The sequence below is a fragment of the Terrapene carolina genome, unplaced genomic scaffold (genome assembly GCF_002925995.2).
Source record: "Terrapene carolina triunguis isolate 2854851 unplaced genomic scaffold, T_m_triunguis-2.0 Scaffold66, whole genome shotgun sequence".
NCBI lineage: Eukaryota > Metazoa > Chordata > Testudines > Emydidae > Terrapene > Terrapene triunguis.
This window is the reverse complement of record NW_020664417.1, coordinates 4,758,577-4,778,063: the sequence shown is the minus strand read 5'-3', so window position 1 is coordinate 4,778,063 and position 19,487 is coordinate 4,758,577. Positions and strand designations below refer to the sequence as shown.

General features: G+C 42.0%; 1 protein-coding gene across 4 annotated transcripts in view; it reads left to right on the top strand.

Annotated features, from left to right (window-relative positions):
* Window positions 1-3,180: 3,180 nt before the first annotated feature.
* TRPC3 (transient receptor potential cation channel subfamily C member 3) overlaps window positions 3,181-19,487 on the top strand; it is a 57,600-nt gene continuing 41,293 nt past the window's right edge. For 2 of the 4 annotated variants that reach the window (XM_029910674.1, XM_024212693.1), the window contains exons 1-3: window positions 3,181-3,402; window positions 3,695-3,720; window positions 13,051-13,822. In XM_029910674.1, the coding sequence (XP_029766534.1) occupies window positions 3,181-3,402; window positions 3,695-3,720; window positions 13,051-13,822 (1,020 nt within the window). Of the gene's footprint in view, window positions 3,414-3,594; window positions 3,623-3,694; window positions 3,721-5,829; window positions 5,842-13,050; window positions 13,823-19,487 lie in introns of all 4 variants that reach the window. The other 2 variants (XM_024212699.1, XM_024212684.1) reach the window with 2 other exon arrangements.

The following is a 19,487-nucleotide window of genomic DNA, read 5'->3' as shown; positions in this document are numbered from 1 at the left end:
CAGTGTTAAACTGCTGGCTAGATAAATGACTGAAAATGAAGTGCTGGCTAGATGCAGCGTGGAGGGTTTTGATTTTGTGGAACATTAGCTCACCTTCCATGGGGAGAGGGAGGTGTATAGTTTGGATGGCCTTCATCTCAGTAGAAGAGAGACCACTCTCCTTGGGGAGAGGCTGGCTACATAAGTCAGAAGGGGGTTAAACTAATATCAAAATGGGGAGGGTAAAAAGAGGGAAGCTATGAGCGCTCATGAGAAAATAGAGATGTTGAGAACAACATTAATCAAGGAACCAATGGACATGAAGAGAAGAAATTCTTGAATTGCCTATACACCAATGCTAGGAGCCTGGGAAACAAATAAGAGGAATTGAAATTGCTCGTTTATGAGCAAAAATTCAATCTAGTTGGTATTATTGAAACCTGGTGGGATGATTCACATAATTGGAATGTTAAACTCAATGCTTATAACCTATTTAGGAAGGACTGAATTAGCAAAAGGGGAGGGGGCGTGGCAGTAGCATTCTGTCAAAAATGGCATTACCTGTTTACAAGACACTAACTGTGAAGAAAATGATCTTGAATGCTTATGGATCAATGTCCTAACAGATAAAGCACAAGATGCCAAAGGCGAGCGACGGGGGGGAGGGGCTGGAGGAGCGAATGGTGGGCATGGTCTTTGGGGAGAAAAGTTGAGAGGGGTGGGGAGAAGCCAAGCAGGAGCAGAGCCATGGGTGAAGAGGCCGGGCCATAGGGTGGGGCGGGGCCACAGGGTGGAGCATGGGCAGAGCAAAGGGCAGGGCCACAGTCTGCGCCAGTGGCTCCCCCACTTCTAGGGAGATTCCAGCGCTCCTGCCTGGCAACCATAAAGGGCCCCTTCCAAGTGTGGGCCTGGCTCCATTGGTGCCATTGTAAACCCAGCACTGTCCATTAATTATGTTACCCTCATTTCATTCTTTATTAATCAAGTCCCATATGAGCCACTCATTATCTTGTCCAGGATCAATGCAAGGCTGACAGGACTATAATTACCCAGGTCATCCCATATATCCTTTCCTGAGTAAGGAGTGCAAAATGAGTATTATCGTTTTAGGTCAATGAGACTCTGCAGAAGTCAGTGCTAGCAGAATGCATCGGCTGACTGGGCTCTAATACAGCGTAGAAGAATTAGGTTTAACATCTTGATGTCTGTCTTGTATGGATAATCCTATGTGATTCTAAATTGCTGTGGTTAGCACTTAGTATGATGATGAGTGCTTATAAATATCTAAAACTGGGCCCATTCTGCCCTACAACCTATATAATCCTATTGAAGACAAAGCGAGTTAGACATGGTGTAAATGGACAGAAAATGGCCCACTGATATTTTTTTTTAATGGATTAAACTGACAAAGACAAACTGATTCATTTTCCAAATGCCAAAATTTTAGCAGAACTGGAATGAGGTTATGCATCTCTTCAAGATTCTTCCTACACATGCAACAGTACAAACTTATGTGTGGTGAAAATACACAATGCAAAATCTCAGCTCATATTGAAAACTAGTTGTGCATCAGAAAAGAAAGAAGTAGGGTATTGCAAACCTGTTCTCTAGGCATACTGAGGAGACTTGTATACTCAGCCCTAGCAGAGGTGAGTGTCTTGTGTTGCTCAATAGTTATATCTCTCTCTAAGGAGGGAGTAGTATTTCGGGATGGATTCTTCTCCCATTGAAATAGATAGTGAAACTCCCATTAGCTTCAGTGGCAGTAAGATCTGGACTTCAGTCTTTCTCGCTCCACTGCATAGTGGCTGCTACATTAAGCCTTTAAGTTCAAAGCAAGAAAAAAACCTGGTTGCAGTCTGCAATGTGGAGATAGAGAGAGAATAGCTATACTGTAATGAATAAACTAACAAATTGATTGCTGTACAGACTCCTTATGAAAACAGATGAAGTTAAATTCTCCCTCAGTGCAACTCTACTGACTCTAATGGGGTTGCACAGTTATGAGGGCATAATTTGCCTCATAATATAATTACCTGAAACTCTCATAGGAACAAAAGAAGAAGTAACTTTGTATTCTCCTTTTTACAACAAGAATCTTTGTGATTGAGCTCTATACAAATGGGTATAATTAGCTTCAGTTACCAGTAAGAGGCATAATAAGTGTCTTAATGCTCACTTTTATTTTTTTTTTGCTTTATACTTGTCACTTAAAAATAATTTGGAAATCTAGATTGTCATTGCATTTTTGTCATAGGCAAGCCAATGAAAATGTTGAACTCTTCTTATTTTCAGGTGTAGGGAACCTTATTTAAACCATTTTCCTGGGCTGGGGGGGGGGGGGGGAGAGAGAGAGAGAGAGACTGCTCAGAAATGTAATTCGTTGTGAGACTTATATGATTGTATCAGGCAATTGATTGCTTTTTAATTTGTTTCTTGGACGTTTTTGTGGAAATCACACTGTTTGGGGCCATGCACTGCTTCATGCTGCTATGCCTATAAAATATACAATTTGTGTTGTTTTTTAATATTCTTGAAAGCACCATGTCCATGTTAATATAACTGTGCATATAACCCTACTTAGAAGTTATGCCTGGGAGAAAAACTATTTACATCGATAAAATGCACATAAAGGCTGCTTAGTGTGGGCTTCATTTGTGTCTGGGGATCCTTATAAGTGCTCCGTAGCAAAGTTGCCTTCTCTGTCCTTTCTTCAATAGGAACTATTCTTAAATGCCCCAGCTTTGTTTGAGACATGCACTGATTTGGGGCGGGAGAGGGAAGCTGTTATTTCCCTGCTCATGTGCAGGTTGGAGTGCAGTCCCCTCCTCTCCTCACTGCCTGCTTTGGTAGATGCTCGATTCTCTCTCGGAGTGATGATGCTGTCTGTCCTAGCAAAGTGATGATGAAAAGGGAGAGGAGAGGGGCAGACCTGGAGTGCTTTCTCCTCATCCGCTCCTCACTCAGACCTACTCCCCAGCTCTGCCTATCAGGCTGCACATTGTCTTTCCTTCCTGACAAGCAGCAGCAGCCTGGAAGGAGAAGGGAGGGGAAGGGATATTCTTTTATGGTGAGGGTTTTGTCCCTTCCAGCTGCTCTGTCCCTTGCTGGGCAGGGCTTTCCTCCTCCTCCTCCTCGCTTCCCCAGCACGGGCTGCTAGCCGAGGCTGGCCGGCAGCAGCATCCTGAGAAGAACCTGAGCATGTCCAGCAAGGGCAGGCGATGTAAGGAGCAGGGGAGAGTGACCTTCCCCCAGCAGCAGCAGGAGGAGGAGGACGGGGGAGAGGAAGAGGAGCAGCAGCGCCGGCGGCGGGGCTGGAGAGGCGTTAATGGGGGGCTGGAGCCCTCGCAGCAGCAGCAGCAGCAGCAGAGAGCAGTGAAAACCCAGCGGGACCCCTACGGCTACTACCCGCCCCTTCCACTGGTCAGCAGCATGTAAGTACCGGCGCTGGCTAGGGGGTGGCCCCCTTCCTGCTGGTGCCCTGGCGGCGCCTGGAGAGGAGATGTGCGGGGGGTCGGGGAAAGGCTCCGATTGTACAGCCACAAAGTTAGCGCTTGTCACGCCAGCGCGCCCAGGCTGCGAGGCAGGTGAACAAGCCGCTTGGGGCTCGGGCAGCCCCGCCAAACCGGGCACCCCCCCCCCCGCTCTCCTATCCCGCTCAGGCACCCGCCTGACTGTGTCTCTCCAGTGACATCAGGGGGACGGCGCGGGCCAGTTCCCTTGGAGCCACTCCGAGGAGATGCTGGGGCGATGATCTCCGTTTAGAAATACAAGCGGGTCAGTGCTGGGGCTGAGTAATGCAGAGCGGATGGGGGAGGAGGTACAGGTACCTAGCCTTGGGGTGGATGCTTTCAATAAAGCCGTGATGATGGGGTTACAAATCCCCCCCCCGAGTTTGCTTTATTATTCTGGGCAAGGGACTGGGAAAGTGAAGGATGCTGCGTCAGTAAATTTACACAGGCAGAGCAGGTGCCTGGACCACTTGCAGAGGGGTCCGTGAGATTTGCTGTTCCTGGGAAATTAAATGTAATGCTAGAATGTGTCTCTTTGAGTTGGAGGAAAAATAGACTTCCATTCATTTCCGGAGTTACATCGGGTTTGAAGCAAGGGGGGGGGGGGGGGGAACCCAGAGGAAAGGGGACAGCCTGGATCTAGATACAGTAGATAGATGCTTTCTCCTTTCTTTAGGCTGGGTGGGGGGTGGCCTGGATTTGTAACACAACCTTTCAGTTTGTTTCTCATGCAGAAGGAAGAAGACCCTCCCCATATCCCCGAAGATTCTCATGGTAGGCAGGAGGCCCAAGGATGGAGCTCAGAGACCGAGGGTCAGCAGTGCCCCCTGGTGTCTCTCCTGCGCACTCCACCAAACTGCCCGGACAGACAGTATTTGAGCTCCTACCCTGCCTATCCCTTACTAGCGTTTACCTAGAGGTAGACCCAGCAGATGCAGATGAAATATTGCAAAGGATTTTGTTGGGTGCAAACAGGAGAGAAATGCGATGGTTTATCAGTTTGTTTATATATCCTACCAAGAGCAGGTTTTCTCGGGCAATCTGTATTCTATCAAATCGACTGTTATTCACACAAAACTTTTAAAATTAAATTTGTTAGATGTGACACAGCGCAGATTCCTTCTGCAAAAGCCAGGATGGAAATATTTTACCAAACTTATTAGTAAGGTTACTCAAAATCCAAGACATTTCCTAAGAGAGGATGTTTTAATATCCTACTGGCTAAACTTAATTTACATTGACAGCAATTATATAACATACAGCTACATGATGTTTTGTGTCTAGTAAAATAGTTTTCTGAGAAAATCCAATTGCTGGCTTAGTCAAAGTTTTGGGAGTTAATGAAGTTCTCTTGTCCCAGTGGTAAAAAAACTATTACTTCCACACAGGTACAAAAGTATTTTTACATTTTCATATGGTGAAAAATATGTTCAAAATCTACACTAATAGAATCACACCCCAAAAATAGAAAACTGAAAGAACTGTGCAGAGGGACAGACTTTTGAACTGCATCTTGTAAGTTTATTTCAAGTTTTGACACCTTCTGAAAACATCATGATGGTTAATAGTTAGGAGGACTTACCTGCAACAGAAATACATTTACTTTTGTAAAGATGTTAAATTTTTTGTCTGTTTTACAAAATCAATACAATGGCTAGCTAGAGAAAGAGGACTAGGAAGGGACTGGCTTGCCCAGTTTTTATGTGTGGTGCCTAGGAAATGTTCAGTCCTTTAATATGTTATAGTTTTGGTTGACACTTCAAAATTTTGGTCTCCAAGGATTACCTGAATATCTTACAATTTCAGGTCAAATTAATTCTTAATTAAATGTTTTCATTACTAAGCAAATGAACACTTTTTGAGTTATATATTATTACAGAATGTGTTCTGTGTTTGTAAACATGCTTAATTAAAATCACACTGGGGAAGACTTTAAAATACAACAATTAGAGTAGCACTTAGAATGTGATAATCACAAATATATGTATATTCTACCATCCCTGGGTAGGAGTTTTATACTGTATTATGCTTTGTATCCAGTGGCCCAGATATCAAGAGACTTAAATTTCTAGATCTCTTTACTGATAATATAAATGGTGTCACAGAGCCACTGACGTACTCCCTTCCTTAAGAAATGAATATTACACCAACATGGACTAATACCTGAGTCCAGTTTACTCAGCTCAAGGCTTTTGTATCTGGGATGAGCTCCACCTGTTGGAATTACTTATCAGAATACAGCTCTTGCATTCCTATCCTAGAAGTGACTGTCCACTGGGCTGATACTAGTACTCCCCAATCAACGTAATAGGACATGCTGAAGCAACAGAGTATAGAGGGGAAAGGATATGTAACTTCTGTTATCTCTACTGAATGCCCAACTCTGCAATCTGATTCCAAACTAATATATCATGGTAGAGAGGGTTTCTGCTAGATAGGTCGTTTCCTCTAGGATGCTGTTTTAAGTAGGATTTTAAATGCTAAAAAAATGTAGCACATATTAATGAAATCAATGTGAATAAGTATACTGATTAACTGAGATAAGGTGTCCTGGTATGCGCTGTAGCTGTACAAACATAGAATAAGAGACAGTCCCCTCCTTGCAGAGTTTACCATCTAAGTCAACATGACAGATAAAGGATGGAAGGGGAAACAGGCAAAGAGGACTAAAGTGACTTGCCCAAGGTTATACAGCAAGTGAGTGGCTGCACCGGGAATAAAACCCAGGTTTCTTGATTCCCAGTCCAGTTATCTATCCAAGTTATGTACTGACAAGTGCTGGGCTGCTACATGATGTATACTATACATTCATATATCCAGGGTTCTGGTTCTATTCATCATAGTTTTGTAAACAAGACAAAATGATGGAGACAAGTATTGATAAAACATTGTAAAAGAAGGAAGGGATTATATTGGTAGTGTGATCCTTGATCATTAAGTAATTTAATGGTGACAAACTGGTTAGCTACTGGTCAGACACTTATTCTATTGCATATATCACTTGGGCATTCTGAATGTTTAGGCACACACCCTTTCTAGACTAAGGCTGTGCCGTGTGTCATTGGAAAGGTATTTTTCCCCAAATTTGCACTAGAGTAACATTTGGATTATGATCTTGATTTCACAAGGTACTAATGGTCTTGTCAAGGAACACACAGGCAAAAATACTATGAGTTTTGGCTTCCATTTTCAAAGAAACCTTAAGGGCGTTAGGCACCTATCTCCCACTGAAATGCAATGGTAGTTGTGCACCTAATTCCCTGAGACTCCTTTGACAATCACAGCTCAGATCAGGGGGAGGAGTGCAAGGGAGTTTAATGTTCTCCTCTGCCCACCCCTTACCATGTTGCTTCTCTGTATAGGCTGTTTCCCTTGTGCTGTGTCTGCACAGATCTAGCCCTGAGATCAGAATCTGTCTAGCTGTAAACTTATTTTTCCTATCAAGCATATTACTTGTTCTTTCCACTTAGCTTATTTGTACCTAAGCAAACAGGGATGGTAAAAAATGACTTAAAGATTTGTGAGGAGGGGACTGGAATCGAGTGATGACTTCCTCTGAATATCTTACTGTATCTTACCTCTGCTGATATGGTCTGACTGTTGTCTTCACAGCCATGAACTAGCACTTCCACTAACAATGATTCATTATATCCAGTTTGGATGAGATTACTTCAGAATGGACCAGTGTTATACTGTGGGTTGGGATCAGACTGCTCAGCTATCCTAGGTTATGTGAGTGCATTTCAAGTGAGTGTGCCTCTCTGTTCCAGCAAGCCAGGTGATATTTTACAGATGAGAGAGAGAGAAATCCTCATGTTATACATTTGGATTTAGGGGAATGTGCACTGAGGCAAGAGGCCGTGAGTTTAAGTTCATCTCTTCTACTGACAGGTATTTATATTGCTGAGCACTTCAAAACATTTACTGTTGGGCAAGGCCTCAGCACTGCCGTCCTACGAGCAAAGCTAGTATCATTCCCTCCACTATAAAAATGTTAACTGAGAGGTTGCAGAAGGTTGCTTTTGACAGAACTGGGAATAGAAACTAGGTCTTTTATACAGCAGATTCAAGCCTCATCTATGCTGCTTTTAGATTGATTTACTGATGTACTTAGCTATTCTGACTGTAACTGGTAGACCACAGTCCCTTCTCAGGCACACATATACAACCTCAGGAATGGAGATTGTTCGTAACTCTGAATGTTCATAACTCTGAACAAAATGTTATGGTTGTTCTTTCAAAAATTTACACCCAAACATTGACTTAATACATCTTTGAAACTTTACTATGCAGAAGAAAGATGCTGCTTTCCCTTTATTTTTTAGTAGTTTACATTTTACACAATATTGTACTGTATTTGGCCTTTTTTTTTATTTTTTTGCCTCTACTGCTGCCTGATTGCATACTTTTGGTTCCAAATGAGGCATCTGGTTGACTGGTCAGTTCATAACTCTGGTGTTCATAACTCTGAGGTTCTACTGTATACACTTGTCACTTCTCCCCTTACTAGCTGGTCCAAAGAAGACGGCAGTTGGTTTTTTAATCTCAAATTACAGAAGTTGTTACTGGGGATCTAAAGTCCCTGCTCTCAACCTATGTGAGGGATCCTTATGGCTGCAAATAATGCAATTTCTGTTTCTCTAGTTTTCTTTTTTATAATTGGTTAATTTTGTGTTTTCAACTCAGGAACAAGTTTTATAGTTAAACATTATCTGTCAGTGATGACACAATGAGCAATAAAGCACAGGTGTCCCACGTTGCAGTCATTTGTCACACATTTCAATTGTCGGTCACACTCGGGCAGGTTTGAAGGTTAAAAGGTATGGTTGGTGTGGCGGAGGGCAGCAGCTCATCACATTACATTTGAAAAGTAGAGGAACCAACAGCCGAATGCCCAGCTTGTCACTGCTAAATATGATGTTTCTAGCTTAGTGCATAGCAGTAACAATATGTCCATCTAGAGGGAAAATTTAGCTTCAGGAGCAAACTTGAGTGTTCAGGCAACAAAGCAGCGCACGCTAATGTGATAGTGTTATGCATGCAAATCATGAGATGAAGAGACTTCTTAAGCATCTTTTTCTGGAGAAAATAGGGCTTTAATGTCTCTTTTTTATTTATTACCTGTATCAAAGATGATGACTTTTGTGGACAAAAATATGGTTATGAAGTAGGATAGTTTTTATTTGTTTATTTTCTGAAACTTCCTTGTGTGTAAATTAATCACAGACTTACCAGGAACATATTATTATTGCTTCTGAAAGTTCCTGCTGTATCTCATTAGGATTAAGTGACTTCATAGAGTGTTTTCTCGGTCACTCTAAAGCATGCCCATACTACGGAGGGAGTGGGTGGCACAAAAGGGAAGAAGGAGATGTACTGTCCCTATTTCATGTTATCCTAGAAAAACATAACCATGGATTATACTATGAAACTGGAGATGTACTCTCCCCTCTGCAAATATTGTTAGGACCATAGCCTGGCTCTGAGAAGCTAAGAATATGTTAGTGAGATGGGTATTGTAAAACAGGAGCTTGCATGAGTAATAATAGTCATGGTTAGGCTAACTGTTAATAATTTAGGGTCTGATTCTGTAGTCCTTACACATTTAAACTGTTGTTAAAGTCATTCGAAGTTTTGCCTAACTAAAGTTCAGGACTGGATCCATGCTAGCAAATGACTACTAATGGTAACGTAGTTAAGAAGCTACAATTTGTAATTTAGGACACCAGGAACATGCTTGCTTTATCCATGCCATAAGCAGATATTGTACCCTGTTAGCCAATTAGTTCAGGATTAGGGATGCTCTGAGTCAAATTCTGCCCTAGGTTACACTTGTTCATCCTGTTTGCTAGTGAAGCTTTTAAGTTCCTTGAAACAAAAAGCTGTACACCAAGGGTTTGTCTAAACTGCAGTTGGAGGCATGATTGGAGCTTGGGTAGGCATATCCAAGCTAACTTTAATCTAGCGAGCACAACTAAAAATAGCAGTGAAGCTTCAGTGGCAAGGACCCGGGCACAGGCTGTACAAGCCTTCCTGGAACCTTGGGTGCATGCTTGTGTTGCTAGCCGGCACCAGGATCTGAAGAGCAGCTCAGCTACTGTCCCTGGTTTGCAAGTGGAAGTAGGACTGTGTCTTCACCTTCCTGATCTGAATCTCTCCACTGAACAGCTTGGTTATTCAATCTGTGCATTGGGAGTAGAATTTACTTATAAACTAACATTACGTCTGACTAAGAATGCATTGGAGTCAGGAGAATCTCAGTTTATATTTGTCATTGTTTTTATCCTTCATGGTTACAGAGAAAAGCTTGAACATGTGAACCTTAAAGGCTGAAAAAAACAGAAGGCAAATAAAAAGAACCAAAAATATATTAAATCTTGTGACTTTTTTAAAATCAGTCTCATGATTTTGGGGAGGCCTGACTTGATTTTTGAATGCTTTGGATTGCCAGTACTAAATGTGGGATAATTATAGTGCAATCAAAAATGCAAAGCTAAAACTTCAATTATTCAAAATATTTCATAGATTCCTTGGGATTCCTTTTAAAAAGTGATCATTAAATTTAAGAAATGGAGATTAGAAAAGGAAATAGCAGACTATCTGATCCTACACTTCTTACTTTGACAGTTTCAACTGACTTTGGGAAGGTGTATAAATTTGATGAGAGAGTTGCCTGGATCTAGCCATTTAGCTATATATTCTGGCAATGTGGTACCATACAAAATTGCTAGCTCTTGATTTTTTTCAGAAGGTCTGTTTAGTTAGTAAAATACCAGCAACTTTCATTTAAGTATTTTGAAAAGACATCTCACGCACGTCATATCTTTTTGTCATAAAATACATTGCTGAGTACATCTTTCTTATGGCAAAACATACTCCACATTGTGCCTTTGGAAGGATGTATCTCCTCCAAAGAAACCAAATGAGTCTCTTTACTCTAGCAGTGGGTTCTGAAAGAATGATTTATAGAATGGGAAATAAAAATGTACTGAAAAAATTGTACTGAATATTTGAGAAATGAATGGTATGTTAAACACTTATTTCATAAAAGATAGGTGGGTTGCAAAGTGAATTGTTAGAACCTCTTTAGATAAAGGATTAATCATAAAAGAATGTATTCTGTCTTTATTTGCTGTTTAATAAAATTATAATAAAAAAATTACAATTTATGAGAGTGATCCTCCCCGTAGGTACCATTACATCTTTGGATGGGAAAGACGGGTAGAAACCAAGCAGCATGTCAAATATTAGTTATGATCTTGTTTAAATAGCCTTTTTATATTTACTATATTCTCATTTTTATTTGTGATTTAAGGACAAGAGGATGATAGCATACTGACTGTTTATCACCTATACTCCACAGTTAAACCTCTCTCAAGATGCTTTCACATGTAAAATATGCCTAAATCAGTTCTGAGCTTAGCACAAAGTCACAAATCTTCTTTGTAACACAGCTTTTCCTTTTTGTAGACATAAGTAAAGAGGTTCAGGAGCAAAGAATAATGGATGTGTCTTCTCTGGCATAGCTGTTTGACATGTTTCAAAAACAGATATTTCTTTTTGCATAGACTACACAGTAGTGCCACACAAGTCACTGCTGCTATACAAAAACACTAATCATGCTTGAACATTTAAATAAGATAAAATATTTTATCATGGGAGAGGCCTGCCATTGATAATTAATATTGTAATATCACCATCCAGATTACAATGAAACAGCACATTTGTGTTAGCTAAAATATCCAAGGGCTGGACCAGTGTGCTTTCAGGATGCTTGTAGCTTTCATAAAGTTATAAAGAGTTTGTTTTGCTCAATATATTATGGGCTGATGCAGACAGCTTCAACAGCAGCATCCCTCCTACATCATGAATGGAATTTTTTATGCAAAATAAAAATCTTTGGGTCCAAAATGACTGCAACTTGTATTGAATTCCCACTGAAGTCAATGCGAGTTCTTTGCTGACTGGATTGTACTGCCATGGTACAGAGAACACTATAAAGAAGGTTGCATTGTCAAGCACTCAGATGTTAGAAAATGCCCAAATTAAGGTTGTCTGTTTAACCTTAATTCAGCCCCATGTGCATGGTGATGCAGTCTTTAATTACATCATCACACACTATTTTTTTCCACAGGACTCCTGACTCATTCAGTGCATAAAATGGGCTGTACTTAATAAACAGCTAATTAATATTTTATTTACTACTTGTTGTTCAATGTATGGCCCAAGGCCTTATTTACTGTACACTATTCTGCTCTGACCCCCACATACAAATAATTTCCCAGGACTGTGAAAATTTAAATTGATAAAAATAAAAAATGCTTCAAATAAACATTGATATGATCTGTTGAAATTATAAAATAAAAACTGAATTCTGCCAAGCCTAGTCATAACTTAGCTAAATGTGGGTGACTATTCACGGAAAAAGCAAAAGGCATATCCCTTACACTAAGGCCACCCCTTGACAAATTTCAAGTCCCAGCTCCAAGGCATGGAGACTCCTACAGCAACTTCTAAAAATAATTCTTACAACCAATTCATTAACATGGACAAAACAATGCATTTTCCCCTAATCTTATGTCCAGAAATAGCTGAACCATTTTGCTTAAACTTTCCAAAATAATTCAGCTTGAGGCAGACACCCAGCATGGAAAATTTAAGCCCAAATGGTTAAAGTTTGGCAGAATTATAAGCAACTGAAAACAAGATCTTATAATTGGAGGCGTTAATACTTAATAGCAGATGGTGCTGCCAGCCACACCTATAATAAAAACATGGCTTACAGAGGGGGAAGCTATTTTCTGTTAATAGATATCTACTTCATTAATAGCTGTCATACAGTAAAATGGCATCATTGGAGATAACTTTGTGACCAGCAACAATGGGCCAAATAATAAAGTCCTCACTCTCTTTTTACTTAGTCTTTCCTCAGGCAAAACTCAGATTGAAGTTAGTAAGCGCTGAGTACAGTTTTTAGAAGTTGGCCAAACACTGGTAGTGGTGCATGCTAAAAAATATGTAATTGGTCTTGTACAGTCTATGTGCAGAGATCACCAGCCAGGGTCAGAAAGGAAAGTTTTCCCCACTTACAGCATTGCATGTGGTGCAAGGTACCATATGTTTTGTTTGCATTTTGCCTTCCTCTAAACCATCAGGTCTGTGCCACTATTGTGGGGCGGATACAGGACTTGATGTTTCCTATGTGTACCTATTGAATGTGCTTAGAAGATATTTTTGAAAGGAAATGATGTTGCATATAAAAATAGTTTACCATGGTCCTTGAGGAGAAATGGGCCTACAGGAAATGAGTCTGTGAACACCTTTCAGTTGTGAGCAAGAGACAATATAAGGGTCTATGACCCCTCCTCTACCAAGAAGCCTTTTCTGTGCAAGGGTAAAGAGTGAAAGGCCAGGACAGAGGGAGATACAGGCAGACAGCTGGGCAAATGACACAAGACAAAGGAGAAAGTCATCAGTGTCTATAGCCGCTGGGTAAGAATCTGCCAAGGAAATGACTGCTATAATAGTCTACAATTATTTTATCTTTTCTGCTTATTAGGTCCATTGAAGGAAGCCCGTCTCTGAGACGTATGACTATGATAAGGGAAAAGGGAAGACGGCAAGCTGTTAGAGGCCCAGCGTTCATGTTCAACAACAGGGGCACAAGCCTCACTGCTGAAGAAGAGCGTTTTCTGGATGCAGCAGAGTATGGGAACATTCCCGTGGTGCGCAAAATGCTGGAGGAGTCAAAAACACTAAATGTCAACTGTGTTGATTATATGGGCCAAAACGCCTTGCAGCTGGCTGTAGGGAATGAGCATTTGGAAGTGACAGAACTTCTGTTGAAGAAGGAGAACTTGGCACGAATCGGAGATGCACTGCTGCTCGCTATTAGCAAGGGGTACATCCGGATAGTGGAAGCAATTTTGAATCATCCCGGTTTTGCAGCAAATAAGCGACTGACTCTGAGCCCCTGCGAGCAGGAGCTCCAGGATGATGATTTTTATTCCTATGATGAAGACGGCACCCGCTTTTCACCAGATATCACCCCCATCATTTTAGCTGCCCACTGCCAAAAATACGAGGTTGTGCACATGTTGTTATTGAAAGGAGCGAGGATAGAAAGACCTCATGACTATTTCTGCAAATGCAATGACTGCACTGAAAAGCAAAAGCATGATTCTTTTAGTCACTCCAGGTCGAGGATAAATGCCTACAAAGGCCTGGCTAGTCCTGCTTACCTGTCTCTTTCCAGCGAAGACCCAGTTCTCACAGCTCTAGAACTCAGTAATGAGCTTGCCAAGTTGGCCAACATTGAAAAAGAATTCAAGGTATGAGATCTTTTTTGTTTGCCTCTTTTTTTTTAATGTTGACTTTACTTGTAATGTCATCAGATGCTTGACATTATTTCCTGTATTTTACCTTTTGAGTTAAAGTTGTTTGATTTATATTGTTCCTTTCGGTTCTTGCTATTTTGAATGCTCATTGAGTAAACCATTAAAAAGCAATTTTGCTTGAAACAAAATTGCTTTTACACTTAATATGCATCAAGAGATACAGAAAAAGTGCCAGTGTGAGCATTACTAACCCTACAATCGATGGGAAACAATTTTATTCACTGTAACAGATAATAGTTGTTTTTGCTCACGTGCACTCTATAGGGGTAATATAATCTGAGCATCAAGCAGCAAAATTACACTTTTCATTTACACAATGACTTTGTTTCCATTTTTTATTCACACACATTTTGAATGCTGTTTTCTGCAAATTATGAAGATGACGTGTGATTGTTGTTTTACCACTGGACAGTCAATTTTTTCATTCATTTTTCAGGAGTGTATTTGTCTGCCCAGAAATGTATTTGTCTGTTTACATATGCAGTCCCTTTTATTCTCTTTTTGACTTGTATTTTTTAGTTTCACTGTACACTAATTATTTTGTATATCTCAGCATCTCCATTAGGTAATTCATGATTAGACAATGATAAATATTACCCAGTGCTGCCTCTTCATGATATGCAGTTCCCTGTAATACCTCAGAAGGTACACTCACAAAAACCAGCGGTATGGTTGAGACTACACTGCACTAAAAAAAGCCTGGATCAGGGAATGACAGATTGTAAACAGAGAGTGGTTATATAAATGATGTATCTAGTTGCAGCAAAAATTTTAATGGGGTCCTGCAGGGTCAATGTTGAGTACCACTTTATTTAATTAACATCTTCATACATGATGTGAAGGAGGGAAAAAGATTCATTAATCTTTGCAGATCACAGCTAGCTGTAATTTATTACAAACACAATGGCGGACTGAGAAGAAATACAAGTGGATCTAGAGTGGGTGGGGAAAAATGGGTAGGAATGAATAGAATGAAGTTTCATTTGAACAAAGAATGAATGTATCCTTCTGGACAGGAGTAATCCCAAATATTGTTAGATAACAGAAGCGAGGCAGAACTAGTAAGAAGGAAAGCTTTAAAGCTGAGAAAAACCTATGGGTGGTTATGAGATAACTTTAACAGAACATGAGTTTGTGCTCCAGGAATGGCCTGCACCGCTGACAGAGTATACTGCCAAAGCAAATATTTTATGATTAGGGGCTTGATTCTGCACAAAATTCACATGGGCTCTGCAGCACTTACTCCAACCACTGTGGCACTTACTCAGGTAAAATGCTACAGTAAGGGCTGCAAGACTTCTGGGTTCTGTAAGGTTCCTTATAACCTACACATCCTAGAGCCTCTTTTAGTCTTTCTCCATCATCCTGAACTTCTCGTCTTCCTCACATGGAGAAAGAAGCTGCCATTACAGAAATAACATACTGTCTATTCTAAATTCCCCACACCACCTGTCCAAATTATATTGAGGTAGATCAAACAATGTCTTTATTTCCACTGAAATATATTTGTATGGGGAAAGATTTTGCAGAGATAGAACTGAAAAATGAGAGAGATTTTTTTGCCAAATAGGGACTATTCCTCCAAAACAGAGACTGTTGGCGTATATGCCCCACACTAAGAACTGTAGTTACCTGCTTCACACGCAAATCATTATTGACAGAAAAACCATAGTTGACACCAATTTAGTATGTTTTTTTACCATGGACTATTTTCCAAATAAGCCAGGGTCCTGTCTTCCAGAGTTATGTGTGTACATGCTGATGACTCATGCTTTTTTAAATAATATTTCAATTATCAGAACCATAAAGTTAATGCCTTTTTCTGGCTCTTCTTAAAAATCACTCTTCTACTAGACCGACACAGCACTAAATCCTACATGCAAGTGTTTTACTGTGTGTCACATTAATTATTATTACACTAATGCTCAGACCCTGTTAGACCCAGGTTCCCTTGTGCTAGGTGCTATACAAATACATACAGTCCCTGCCACAAAGAACTAAATTAAGATAAGACATAGGTGTGTGTAACCAACAAACACTGTCATGAAGATGCAGTCATGCAAAAACATGCCGAAGCAAACCCCAACATCAGTAGAGCAGAATTCTATACAATATAAACCCAGTGACAGGGAAACCCCAAAGGTTCAGAGTTTGGATGCATCTGAAAGGCCAGATGGTGGCAATTATACCACTGCTGCGTGAAGTGGATGATATGGGTTCAAATGACCCCATGAGGAGTACTGGAGAGCTTATGCCTCAGGTCAAAGGCCACTCAAGCCAGTCTGCTGCCCCAGGCAAAACTTCAGAGTGTTGCCCCTTTCCTACTCCCTTAGAAATTTGCGGCAAGAACCCATTCTCCATCCACCCCCCCTGCAACCCTCCCCCAGCTTCCTCCACCCCCACTGGGGCCAGAGACCATAACCCCTCTTCTGGAACTGCTAAGCTCAATCACAATGGGACCTGGGCACCTCCTGCCCAGCCTCCCCCACTTAGGGTTACCACCTTTCTAATTGCTGGTAACCAGACCCCTGGAGCCCTCGCCCTGCACCACCTCTTCCCCACAGGCCCAGCCCCTTCTCTGCCTCTTCCCTCAAGGCCCAGCCCCTTCTCTGCCTCTTCCCCAAGGCCCTGCCCCCTTCTCTGTGTCTTCTCCCTAAGGGCCAGCCCCTGCTCCACCTCTTCCCCCTAAGGTCCCACCTCCATCACTCACTGGATCATCTCAAGGAGCCTGCCTGCAGATAGGAGGTGGCCCCGGCTGAGGAGAGGCTGGCACGGATTAATGACCCGGCGCCTCCCTCCATCCCACTCTAACCGGACTTTTGGTTCAGGTGCCATTTAGGGTTGCCAAGCCCCCTTTTCGACCACCCTTTCCGGTTGAAAACCGGGCACCTGGCAACCATAAATGGCATCTGGATACAGAAGGCAAAACCCGGACTGTTCGGGTAAAACCCGGACAGGTGGTAATCCTGCCCCTACTCCAAACCCCCAGCCCGCACCCCACCACAGTCCCCCACATGCCCATCTCATACCAGCCCAGCGTGTGTGGCAGTTATAGTGTTGCCAGCTCTCCCAGATTTATAGTGAGGTGACACTGACCCTGCTGCAAGAGTTCTCACTGGTGGACTGAGCTGGTGCAGAACTTCAAGATTCTCTCCTAACCAAAAGTAATTAATTAATTCTGTTCTTCATCCACCCAGCCCCACATCTGCCCATTCCCAGCCACCAATTAATTGTGAAACTCCCAGCCCTCAAATCAATTCTGCCCCACTCCAGTCCCACATCTGCCCTTTGCCCCTCTGGGTATGTCTACTCATCTTGTAGCTCTAGGAGTTCCTCACCACCTCCAGGCCTTGGAGGGACAGGGCCCCCTTCTATCGGTTCCCAAGCCTGTGGGGAAGGGCAGCTCCTAGGATTCTTTGCTCCCCTCTTCTCCTTCCAAGGCCTGGAGTTACAGGGAATGTGATAGAAATGGGAGCAGGGAGGAGCAGGGAGAAGACTGACCCTTTTTTCACAGGATGGAAGTGGGGAGGAGGGAGCAGAGCCACCCTGAGTTGCTGGGCTGTTTCTGCTTTCTCCTTCCTCATCCCTTCCTGCAAGATTGGTGTTGGCTGCTCCATCTCCCCTCTCCCCGCCCCTCAAAAAACACACCTCCTCTCGGCTCCAGAGGGGAAGGTGGAGATCTGCCTGCTTCCTACAGCAGCTTTTCCCCAGGAGGTGAGGACATGGGGAAGGCATGAAGGCTGGAGTTTTTAACACCATCGCCCGAGTGGCTCCATTAGCAGCCCAAATCACATTACTTGCAATAAAGTCACGAGAGGGTTGCAATAAATTCCATCAGGGCTGCAAGCAGGGCTGCCAAAAGCCTGGGTGACACAACATGCCACACTGGCAGCCTTGGCGCTAGAGCTGGGACTGAGAGAGCAGCCTGCTAGCAGATCTTTTCTGTACCTCACATGAATCCATTCTGGGTTGTTTACCCATGTTTGTTTGATGCAAGCCCAAGTTGTGACACTGTTCAATAGAGCTGCCTTTTCTATAAGTGTCTCTTCAGCCTCTTCTGGCATGAAGCTGAGGTTAAAGGTGAATGGCGTATTGACTCCTTGCTATGTACTGCCATCGCCCTGAGGGGAAGCTGGCACTCCCATCCACTATGATTGAGTGTGGCCTGTAGTCCTCTCGTGCTCCCTCCTCTGCAGGGCTGGCTCCAGGTTTTTTGCCGCCCCAAGCAAAAAAAAAAAAGGCGGGGGTACGGAGTGCCGCTGCGGAAGCAAAAAAAAAAAAAAGCCGGAGTGCCCCCACCAAAGCAAAAAAATAAAAATAAAATAAAGCCCCTTGAAAAGTGCTGCCCGCAAAGGGCTGGAATGCCGCCCCTTGAAAAGGGCCGCCCCAAGCACATGCTTGGAACGCTGGTGCCTAGAGCCAGCCCTGCTCCTCTGGGATCATCATGGGGGATATTGAGGGATTTCAGTTTTCAGCTTCAGTCAAAAGCAACTGATAACACAGCACTGAACATAATTCTTCCAAGATTTGTTTTTAAAATATAGACACAACCCCCTCTCATACCTAGACAACAGCAAGATTCATTTCAACAGAAATTCATGAACTGTTCTCAAAGCCTATGGTAAATTGCAGCTTGTCTCATTTCCTGTTTGCACTCTCTGCATTTCACTTTCTGGTTACATGTAGCAGCAGCAGCAGCTCAGTAAGCAGCTTTGGGTGTGGTTCCCTACAGAGTGGGAGTGTTGGATACACATTTAATGAGGGGTGGTTTAAAAATGTTTTGGGGCTAAATTTCCAAAAGCAGACATGCTTAATTGAATGTGCACAGCTGGGTATGTGAAAAGCCCAACGTAGCTGCATAACTGCTTATTTGCACAAGAAAATACTGATGTACACATGCAAATCAAGGTTTGCACAAACACAGTGGAGTTTGTTTGCATGCAGTTTAGTGCACTCAGTCTTGAAAATTAGATTTTTAATGGGGGATAAAAGTTAGTGTTTATTTCACTGCTAATGAAACTGATTTCTTCTCAAATTTATGGAATAAGAATTCAAAGGAACCAATGAAACCTGATTTTTTTTTGAAGTTACAAGACACTAAGGTGGCCAAATATAAATACTGAAAATAGAAAGGAAAACTGAAGGCTCCTAGGTATATTTGACTTCTTTATCTTTTCCCTACTTCCAACTCCTCCTTCTAGTGTTTCCTTTCCACTCTTCCTCTGCTGCCTTTGGTGTGTCTTCTTTATCGCTGCCAGTGTGGGTTTCCACTTCTTTCCCCTGTGGTAGGACTTTGCCTACATTTAGGACCAGATTTTAAGAGCTCGAATCGATATGCATTAATGTATACAAATTTGTGTTTGATTTGTGCATGAAGTTCTTATAACTCACACAAATTGGGTATTTATGCACATGGTCTAAATAGCCATTTTTATACTTTCCAAGTTTGCATGTGCACTTGCACGAGTTGTGTGAGTGAATTAGTTATGCAATTCTATGTGCCCCTGTGCTCTGGCCATTTTGAAAATATGGATCATAACATATATAATATGCAGTATATATATACATTTTTATTTGAATAAATACTTTTGTTATTTAA